Source organism: Astatotilapia calliptera, chromosome 13 (genome assembly GCF_900246225.1).
Source record: "Astatotilapia calliptera chromosome 13, fAstCal1.2, whole genome shotgun sequence".
In the NCBI taxonomy this organism is placed as follows: domain Eukaryota; kingdom Metazoa; phylum Chordata; class Actinopteri; order Cichliformes; family Cichlidae; genus Astatotilapia; species Astatotilapia calliptera.
The window spans coordinates 27,078,342-27,088,840 of NC_039314.1; the positions used below are offsets into that span (position 1 = coordinate 27,078,342).

At 38.6% G+C, this 10,499-nt stretch overlaps 1 protein-coding gene across 1 annotated transcript; it reads right to left on the reverse strand.

Annotated features, from left to right (window-relative positions):
• Window positions 1–1,999: 1,999 nt before the first annotated feature.
• LOC113034974 (uncharacterized) lies at window positions 2,000–6,101 on the reverse strand. The gene is made up of 6 exons (XM_026190184.1): window positions 6,016–6,101; window positions 5,766–5,854; window positions 5,489–5,603; window positions 2,720–2,832; window positions 2,503–2,617; window positions 2,000–2,261 (listed from the first exon to the last, which is right to left on the reverse strand). Exons 1-6 carry the CDS (start codon window positions 6,056–6,058, stop codon window positions 2,086–2,088), a joined length of 651 nt encoding a protein of 216 aa, XP_026045969.1. The 5' UTR covers window positions 6,059–6,101; the 3' UTR covers window positions 2,000–2,085.
• Between the last annotated feature and the right edge of the window lie 4,398 nt (window positions 6,102–10,499).

Here is a 10,499-nt window from a genome sequence, read left to right on the forward strand (position 1 = left end):
GTCTGCCAGCTTACACCAGAGGGTCGTGCTGTGGGGCATTTTCTCTCTGATTAAAGTGACTCCTACTAGAATGATGTGGAATGTCAATGGCTACCTAATGAGATCCTGCAATCTCATTTTGACTTTTTAACCTCGACCCCGGTGAGCTACATCTGGATGCGTCTGCAAAAACTGAGAGCAGACAGAACAGCAGACAAAGCAGTCCATTTGACAGGGTGGTTAACCTCATTTTAATGGCTGCTCTCATCAATATATGGCTGTCAAGCACATGAATATTGAGTGTCTGTTAGTCAAATGAAGTCAGATGGAAGAACAGTGAAGATGGTGGTAAGACATCTGCTTTTGTTAATGTAAATGGAAGAGATGCAGCCATTTATTTATTGATATTTAAGCGGCTGCATTGACACAGATGCATTTGCATTGTTTAGGTTCACCTCATTTTCCACCAAAGATGAAGACCTAGATGAATTCCAGAGGGTGGTTGAAAAGCTTGTCTTGAATATAGTTCCAGTTGCAGAGGTAATAACCAATATACTCTGCTGTGTACACCAGTTTTTCTTTTAACTTTAAAAATCTAAGTTTAAATTACTTATTATAGGAGTAGTCAACAGATAAATTATTAATGTCAAAAAGGGGCAGAGGATGGCAAACTCTTTTGGCATGTTTGCATCAGCGACGTGTTTAACTTTATGTTTTTTGCAGTGCCACCTGTAAAGGGATGTGACATAAGGTAGCATTTGAACTATGATAGCTCGGTATCACTAGAGTAACATAGGAAATCTTGTCTTGTCAAATGTATAGTACCTACATTACCAAAAGGTGTCCCTGTAAGGACGTATTTTGAGCCAGAGAAGGGAAGAATAGTCGATTAGAGTTCAATGATGCTGTAATCTCAATACGTGCAGCTTTTGGGTGCTTGTTTAGCTCAGTGTGTCGAGCAGGCCACCACATGCCATACAGCTGAGAGCGGCCGACCCGGGTTTGAGTCCATCCCATTCGCCGCATGTCTTTCCCTCTTGCTCTGTTTTAGAAAAGGCTAAAATAACAGCATCTTTTACACATATAGTTAAAAACCTTAATACTGGTTGTGAGAGAAATATGTGAGACTTTGCAACTGCTTTGCCTACTCTGTCTTTTATTAGTTTACTACCTAAAATTCCATAAGCACCTTTAACAGCTGCACAATAATATTTACATACTAATCACAGAGCGCGACAAATGTGAAAATAGAGTTTCAACGTGCGTTGTATGCCCTTACAATATATTTCGACATCCAATGAAGAACAGTTTGGAGACAAACACACTCCGAACTTTAAAGAGTGTATAGTTAAGACTGGCTCATGTGACCCGAACCCTCCTTTAGTTACACGGCAATGGGCCTAGGCTGTTGGGAGCTTCCCATGATGCACTTCTTTACTCATCTCTTTTCACACTCTGTTTTTAATCATTCGTTATCATTAATCTGTCTTTTTTTTACACAGTATGTTTTTTGTCCTGTCTTTCTGCCTTCACCCTCAGCCGTTTGTGGCAGCTGGCTACCTCTCCCTCAGCCTGATTCTGCCAGAGGTTTCGTCCTACTGTCACCAAGTGCTTGCATGCAGGGGGTCTTCACTTTGTTCAGGTTTTCTCAGTGGTATTGCAGCATCTTGGCAGAATAAAGCACCTTGAGGTGACTGATGTTGAAATTTGGCCCATATCAATAAAACTATATTAAAACTAACTGTTCCTTTGATCTGACAGCATGAGGGGCCAGTATAATATTAGTATTAAACTGTTTCATTATGATACATGATACACCGCCAGTGTGTAAACTTTAATCTGGATTTTGTCCTAATAACAGGTGAAAAATATTGAGATATTTTCAGGCTTTAAGTGCACACGGGTTATGAAAAATAACTGCTACAGTGGTGAGCCACTGTGAAAATGCAGGGTCTGTAGAGTGTGAAACTATGCAAACATATATTTATGTCCATATGCACAAATGCCAGAAAAAAAACACTCCATGTTCAAGTATTTATTAAAATGTTTTTACTGCAGCAGGAGGTCCTTTTATACCCATTTTCATGACACGGTTCTCTGTCATGTTTAACCGCATACAAGACAGGCATACTTCAGCTCTCCTTGTATGCCTTTACCCTTCAGCTCAGCAGTAAAATCTTCAAGGATGCGATTCTGCATTTGACTGCTGCTCTTGGTTGTTATGCAGTCCTGATCTTTTGGAAAATATGCAGTTGTTGCTCCTGAGACTTGAATAGATGCTTCTAGAAAGCAAGAGCAAGACATAAGTTCAACCTCATATCTTAAAATGTACATACAGTTTCTGGTATTTAAACTCTCTGTTTAGGGCCACTAAGATTACACTTATTAAAATGCAATGAAAAAGAACTTTGCAGAGAAAATTGCAAGCACATTTGGATATGACTGAGTCGTTGGGAGCGACTCCCTGCTTTTCACACAGCTGCAGATTCATAGTAATAAGAGATGAATAAACTGCTGCCTTACCGATGCACTCAGCCAGCTTGTTTCCTCCTACGTACTGGCTCTGCCACTGATATCCTGTTTGCCCACTACATTCATCAAAAACACGTCTTTTTCTCAGAAAACCAAAATCATAACCCTGTGAAAAAAGACTCGTATTACTCATCCCACTTTCCACTATATGAATCATGAAAAACTGAAAAATATATGACAGATGCTGGTACATGCATGTACCACTTACATAGTTACACATGGGTTTGCAGTAACGTTTGTTGGCAACAGTGGCACATGCTAGCCCCCCGTTTTTTGGCACTTCAGCTTCCTTGCATTGTGTTGGCTCAGATCCTTGGCATTCTGTAAATCAATGAATCGTGAACATTTATATATTAGATGTCTATTTCTTCTGTCTTTCCTGTTTCTTTAGTTCTGCATTATACCAGAGCTTCTGTTCAAAAACAGGGAAAGTAACCTTATTTTAAATGTAAATGTTATTTTCAGAGGGATTGTGTTCCTCAGTAAAGTTAAGGGTGACATGAAAAGCCACTTGGCAGTTACTACTTTCAAGGGTCCTTCTATGCATAGTAGACTACAGTTCATCTTAATAAAGCTTCAGTTCCAAACCAACCACTCGTGTGCCAGTGATTCCACTTCATCAAGTATTCCTCAAGGAATGTGCTCATTTTCTTGTACTCTAGAGCACTTCTGAAACCAGTTGTTTCCAAACCTTTTTTGCTAGGCCCCCTTTGTTTTACATGAACATCTTTGCGCGCTCCTCCAGCCACATACACCTATATTTTGTTTTCAAACTCCATTGTAGTTTATTTCACACCTCAAACCTTTTGTAAACAATTAATCAAATAAAAATGAACAGCAATAAATTAAAGGTAGCAATAAAATAAACTACTAACTCTTTTATGCTACGTCCACACCTACACAGGCAATTTAAAAAATGCAGCTTTTTATATGCTTCTGGGCCTTTTGTCCACATGTAAAAACGGCATTTTGGGTCACTGAAAATGGAGATTTTTAAAAACTGCTCCCAGGGTGAAGTTTTCAAAAAGTTGGTTTTTGCTTTTAAGTGTGAATGAGGAAAACAGAGATTTAGTCACACAACGTCAAAGGTGTGCACCTTTTTTGACGTCACTAACCTTCCGATCAGTAGATGACGTGCTCTCCTCCTGCACTACAGCCATGAGGTGGAGTAGTGAAGGTTAGTAATAAAGAACTATAGCAGCTAGGACGGGCTATGAATGGATGGATGGATCTAGCCTTAAACTCAACTACACACCCCAACATAACCAGCCTCTGGATGTGGTTCCCAATTATGTTTCAGACTCAGTAACATGAGGAGGGTCCAGTGGGAGCTCTAATGTGATCCTTACTCATCTGGATAAACATAAATTTCAGTTTGGGGGATCATTTTAATCGCAAACTAAAGTAAATATTAGTCATCTAGTTGTTAATGACATTCTGCTTCTTGTTCGGTGGTACTTTATTAGTGCGTCTTGTTTCTAATGAATATATTCAAGAACTTTCACGCCTCAAAATGGGCTTTTGGGAAGAGACTTGTTTTTTTTTCTTTTTAATGGCCCTTAAATATACAAAAATACATTTTATGCTTGAGTGAATGAATTAAAAATGGTTGAAAATTGACATTCAAGTCGTGGCAGTTCTCCTTTGCATGAAGGCCAAAATGCCATTGCTGAGCACCAATATTTATTTTATGCAGAAAAAAAATGCATTTATGTATTTGCACTGCCGCTTATGAATCTATTAAACGTTATGATCTTGCTTAGTGCTTCTTTTTTGTTGACAACTGAGTTACAATTATTTTAAGATGGCTAAAATTGGATTACTAAGCTATGAATGTCATGAAACGTCTGTGTGCAGGCAGGATAGGACCCAAACGGGAGTATTAAATACACGGGGAAGGACACAGGGAAATGCATACTGACACAAATACACAGAAGGATTACTAGGAAATGAGAACACACGGGGAACACAGCTGATACGAATTAACAAGACGCCACAGGGGAACTACACCGAACGTGAAAACACAAAGCTTTCAAAATAAAACAGGAAACTGTCGAATATCACAAAGGAGTGGGAGAAAGATAAGAGTGAGGAAGGGAGAGAGACATTACACAAAGGGAGACAATACACCATAACATGACCTGGGGACTGGGAGGACACAACATTCGGGGAAATGAGAAGGTCTAAGGAGATAAACATAGATGGGAAACATGGAATGACACACACAAGGAAGAGAAGATGGGCACAGAAAAGGGAGATAAGGGACAAGGACTGACACACCTAAACACATACAGAAGCGGACACAGACATGACAGGAGCCTAAATGTACAAAGGTTAACATAGAATAAACTCAGGATTACTACTAAGATAATAAACCATAACACCAAAGGTCAAGAAAACACAATATATATTCTTTTTGACACTGGTTCACCCTCATCCCAGTTACAGTTAAACACTAAATAAATAAAAATATACTTTAGTCAACTTTTAAATGTATCTTCCACTAATTTAATGAAAGGGTGAAATACTTTGAGTGGACTCAAGTGGATGCGATGTGCAGTTAAGAAATGGTTGCGTCTAAGACATTTCAGCAAACCTGAGGTTGTGAGATCAGCAGTACTAGTCAATGTTTCTAATCAAACTGCTAACACCGTGATCAATAACTTCTTCATGTATAGCAGCAGGTTGTGTAACTGAAACAGAACCACACATTTCTGGCGTTTTTGACAGAACTGGCTTCTTTTTAAGGTCCAGTGCACAAAACTGAGATGAGAACAAATGTGGAATTATAGACTGTAAACATCAGTCGTTAGGTTATATTTACATTCATATCAGCCTTTATTTTTAAACATTGATCATTTTATATTTATGTTGCAATGGTAACTAAAGCCTAACACTTATAGTTGTTCTAACAGAATTGAAGTGAAATGCAGAAACAACACAAACAGTCGCACATGTCGCTGGCTCATCCTCCTACCTTTCAGCTGGTGTTTGTGCAGAGTATCCGTCAGATTCCTCATGTAGAGCTCCAGTGCAGCTGTCTGCTGTGCAGTCCAAGAAGATGGTGGGTTTTCGCCACACTCTACTGCCACCTATTGGTTAATATCAATTTAGTTTATATGGAAAGCAAATGGAGAATATTGTCAAGTTATTTATTTTCCTTTCCTTTCTTTACCGTCACTTAATTTTAAGTAAGTAAATGACGTGAGTTGTATTTATATGCATGTATGTGGAAAGACAAATTAATAACTTGCACTGAGATCAGCTGACAAACGTTCCCAGAGTTCAGCTTGTGAGCTGCAGTTGAGCGGAATAGTTTCATGAGCCACACAGGAGGACAAGACTGCAACCAGGCACACAAACATAAAGAAAACCCCAATGTAATATTCATCTTCTCTTTTACACCTTACATTTTAATCTTCCTTTAGCTGCATATTTGTATTCCTCATGTACACTCTGCCTGTGATCTCACATTAAGATAAACATTTGTAAATATGAGTTTACCTGCAAGTGAGCAAAGCCAAGTCAGTGTTGCCTTTAAAGCCATGGCCACTAAATGAGGGTTTTCTGCCCCAGAACTGAGAACTCAAAGCTATGACAGGTGAATTTATTGACTCAGTCTGTCAGGGCAAAGTTTACAGAATTGGTAAATACTGTTGTTTTCAGCTGCGATTGGAGTCAGCATCTGCCAGCATTTCCTTGACTATGACGTAACATGAAAGTGAAAAAGATTAATTATTGAGCACCTTTACAAAAAACCCCCCCAAAAAAACAGTGTCACTTATACATACAGTATACAGGAACTCCAGAAATTGTTCTTCTCTTAGTAAGAGAGTTGTTTTCAGTATGCATGTCCCTGCTTTGTGCTGATGGGGGAGCTGGAAGCACACACTTACTGCTCCAATTAGGGCTTTGTGCTGTTCTGCTTCAAACTGGATGTCACTACTACTTCTTAGCTGCGAGACCATTATGGAGCCAAATGTCAGAATGTGATTCAGACACACACCCTCTCACATACATGTGCGCACACCAGCCCATCAGACACACTGGGTGACTTGGTGTCAGCCAGTAGTTGTGCCACGAAGGATGACTGTGTAAATAATTCACGGTGGATGTTATTCATTATGGATGTCTGATGATCTGCGAGAAAATGAATTATTGAAGCTTTTAGGAAGAGTGATTGAGCTCATTAACATGGAGGGTTGCCTTCTTTGTTTGATTTGACTAAAAAAAAGAAGAGTTCCTCCCTGTCTTCTTACCGACTTGTCCTCTACATCCTTCTATTCCTTGTCCTTCTTAAGAAAATCCTTATTTTGTGAATGCCGCCTGGAATTCTTTCTATAAAAAAATTTAACAATAATACATTTCTTAAAGTGTGAACCTATGATTTTCTTCATGTTGCAATGGTTTGCACAACAAAGGGCAGTTACTGTCGGGGAAACCTGTGTTGAAGCTTGCTATTTACTTGCATCAGCCTTTGTAGAAGTTTGAACAGAGAGAGCAAAAGAGAGAAAAAAACAACAATCATCTGGTGAATTATGAAACTGCAAGGTCAGACGTACAGTTTTATCCATTTTATAAAAATGTCTGACTGAAAATATAAAAGTATAAAATATAAAGGTCTTCTGGTACAGCAGTAAGAGTAAAGTCATTTTTCATCAGCTTGTTCTGGCATACAGTCCTTCATGTAATTCTACAAATCCCCCAGAAATGAATCATTTTAAGTTATTCAGTAGCATTGAAGCAACAACTTAGCCCTTTGATGCTGTGATTAAGCATTTGGTAAAGGACATTTCGAGTACCTATATCTTTTTGAAACATGCACTGGAGTTAACCTAACTCAACCATCTCTACCACTTGCTTTTGGCTTTTTTATTCTCAAAAACTCCACTGAATGATGATCTGCACTTTTCATTTAGCTTCCTTTTCTCATTGCTAACTTCCTCAGCTAAGTATAATTTAAGTATATTGTTTAACATGATATAGTGTCATAGGGTTAACTGAGCAGAATTAACTAGCATGTTAAGACCTTTAGACCAAATGCCTTTTTCATACACACATTTGTAATGTAACGTATATATACGTACCCAAAGGACTGTGATTTAGCAAAAAAATGTTTCCCCAAAAAATACATTATGAAAAAAATTTAATTGCCATCAAGCAATCCAAGCTTGTCCTGATGTTTCTAAAAAAGAAAATGAAGAAATAGAGGTTCTGAGTTCATCCAGATTCCAATTCCTAAGAGATGGCAGCAACAGGAACAATTTCATGATTTGATCCAGAATTTGAAGCGGTATGACAGCTTTTTGGGACCACTTCTGATGAAGGCAGAGAAATAATTTCAGAAAGCCAACTGATCCAGTGTCTAGCTGTGTGTCTGAGGTAAAATAGTCATATTTGATCATTTCCACATCTGCATTTGTTCTGCACCGGCACGTTTTCAACTACTGAGAGCACACTTGCTGCCACTTGTTGCAGTGGTCTGATTGGTCGTATCTGCATGTGAAAAATAAAGCTTGACCCAAAAAAAGCTGCCGAGCCGCTGCTGAACTGCTAGCTCGGCAGTGGTATCCTTTGCTCCAACTGGTTTTAACTTCGGTTGCTCACATTGTAATTGTGAATCATTTAACTTGCCCATTGTCTTCTCAACGTTAATGATTATTTTGTTTAAAATCCCTTTTTAACAGTAACCCTATGTGTTCTAAAGAAATGCTTGTCCAGTGTTTAAATGTGATACCAATGGATTTCTTTTTATTTTTTACAAGCATCCATATGTGGTGAGTTGGGAGTGAGACCTATTTCAGTATTGCCATCACTTGGCATGCCAAAAACATCAGTTAAACGGGGCGGCAGTGGCTTTTACAAAATTAGGGAATCAGTACAGACTGTCATCTCTGTTTAAAGATGTTCCAACATAAATGTCTCATTTGATGTCTGTGATGACTTTAACCCATTTTCAGGCAGACCTCTAATATAAGACATTAAGAGTAAAAGTTCACTCATTTCTAAACCCTGGTTAAAGGTGTAGGACCTGTTCTCCTGCAGTAGAAAAGGCTACACTTCTGAAGAGACTGAGTTTTAATTTGATACAATCAAATAGAGACATTTTGAAAACTGTAAAGGACTTTAAAATTCATTCTTTTGCAGTATAAACTGTTTATCTAGAAATATGGTAGAGGTGTGTTGTGTTTAAAGATGGGGTTTAAAAAAATTAATCTATTACACTTCATCCCTTCCTGAGCACCAGCAGGCCTCATTACCAAGTAATGCAGTATTACATACTGATCAGAGAAAGAAATTTGTTACACTACTTATTGGTTTACTTTCACATTACTATGTGAAATAACCTGAAATGCATTGTCATATAATCAGTTAACTATATAAACCTATTATTACTACTACTCATTAGAAGGTTCGGTGTTCGATCGCTGGCTGCTTCAGTCTGCAGTTATCCTTGGGCAAGATGCTAACCCCAGGTTCTCTCCAACTCTTCCATTGGAGTGTGAATGTTAGATAGAAAGCACAGAAAAGGTGCTGGTATGAATGAGTAAATGAGGCAAGTTGTATGAGCTGCTTTGAATGCTATAAAAGAGTATAAAAGAGCTATTTAAGAACCATTTCATATATATATATAAAACACAAAACTGACAACAAAAAGTAAAGATCAAAACCAGCACAAAAAGAGTTTAAAGCAATGATTACTCCAATTCTGTTTATGGGTTCTTGGTTAGCGTTAGCACACTGTCTGTGCAGATGTTTGCCAAGAGCCAAAGTTAGCATAATGGACGCAGCTTGTCTTTTGTGCATATTGTATAATGTGCATAATGTCCATATCTCCACTCCATAAAAGCTGGAGGCCCCTCCACCATTTCCCTTCTCCTGGTATGCAGACATTTGAAGATCCTTTGCAACACAAGTAACAATTTTATTTTAACAGTGATGTAATTACTGAATTTTATAGAGCAATGTGTTACTTTAGCACATTACTAGAAAATGCAATTTGATCACAATAACACATTCCAAACATTGCTTGTGTTTATAAAAAAACTTTCTGGTTTGCAGGGGCGTGTCCCCAGCCACCGCCTACAGGTTATCCAAGGCATTCCTGAACCTCTTCCTAGACATGCCAAGAACACCTCACCCAGGACACTAAGGAAGCAGATCCCCAAACCACCTCAACTGGCTCCTTTCATATGGAGAAGTGGCTCTACTCCGATTTCCTCTCAAATGACTGAACTCCTCATCCTATTTCTAATGGAGAGGCCAGCCACCCTTCAAAAAGAAGCTCATTTCTGCTGCTAGTATCCTCAGTCTCATTTTTTTTGTCACTACTCAAAGCTTGTGACCATAGCTCATGGTATGAGGAATTAGGTCAACTAGTAAATTGATAATTTGGCTTTTATGCCCTCACCATGAATTGCTACCTTACATGGAATATGGCCCCGTCCACCTGGAGAAGGTGCTATAGGGGATGACTGTCCAGGCCCCAGCTATCTGGAACAAAATTACACACCACAGAATTATTCTTTAGTGTTATTCTTTACTATTGTTGTCACTGTGGTGACCTCATAGCTGGTTATGGCCATGTTTCCAGGGAAAATGATTGGCAGATTTAAATGAACTGTTTGCTATAATAGGAAAGAGAAGCTCATTTGAACCTTGGATCCACTCCCCAAGCATTCTCCTTCTTCTCCTGGATTTATAAGTGCCTGCTTGCTCCACACGTCATGTCGTTCTCATTTCCGTGTCCTACCCTGCTGCCAGGACTGGCCTGTCGTGAAACCGCAGCCTTGGACCCAGCTGTTGCTTTATATCAATAAACATTTTTCATTCCCATTTAAGGTTGTGGTCCTTCTTATTGGAAGAGAAAGGATGGTACTTATCTTTATACTTCCTTTATTTAGATACATCTGGAAAGCTTTTTAGTAAACTTAAATAAATATGGAAACAATAAAAACTAAAAATCCACACGTTAATCTAATATTTTG

What these genes read in the sequence shown, in the direction of transcription:
- LOC113034974 (XM_026190184.1), bottom strand. Translation starts at nt 6,058, where the DNA reads ATGGCTTTAAAGGCAACACTGACTTGGCTTTGCTCACTTGCAG. An exon ending in TTGGCTTTGCTCACTTGCAG is followed by an intron (nt 5,855 to 6,015) that starts GTAAACTCATAT and finishes GCCTGGTTGCAG; the next exon opens with TCTTGTCCTCCTGTGTGGCT. An exon ending in GCAAACCCATGTGTAACTAT is followed by an intron (nt 2,618 to 2,719) that starts GTAAGTGGTACA and finishes CTTTTTTCACAG; the next exon opens with GGTTATGATTTTGGTTTTCT.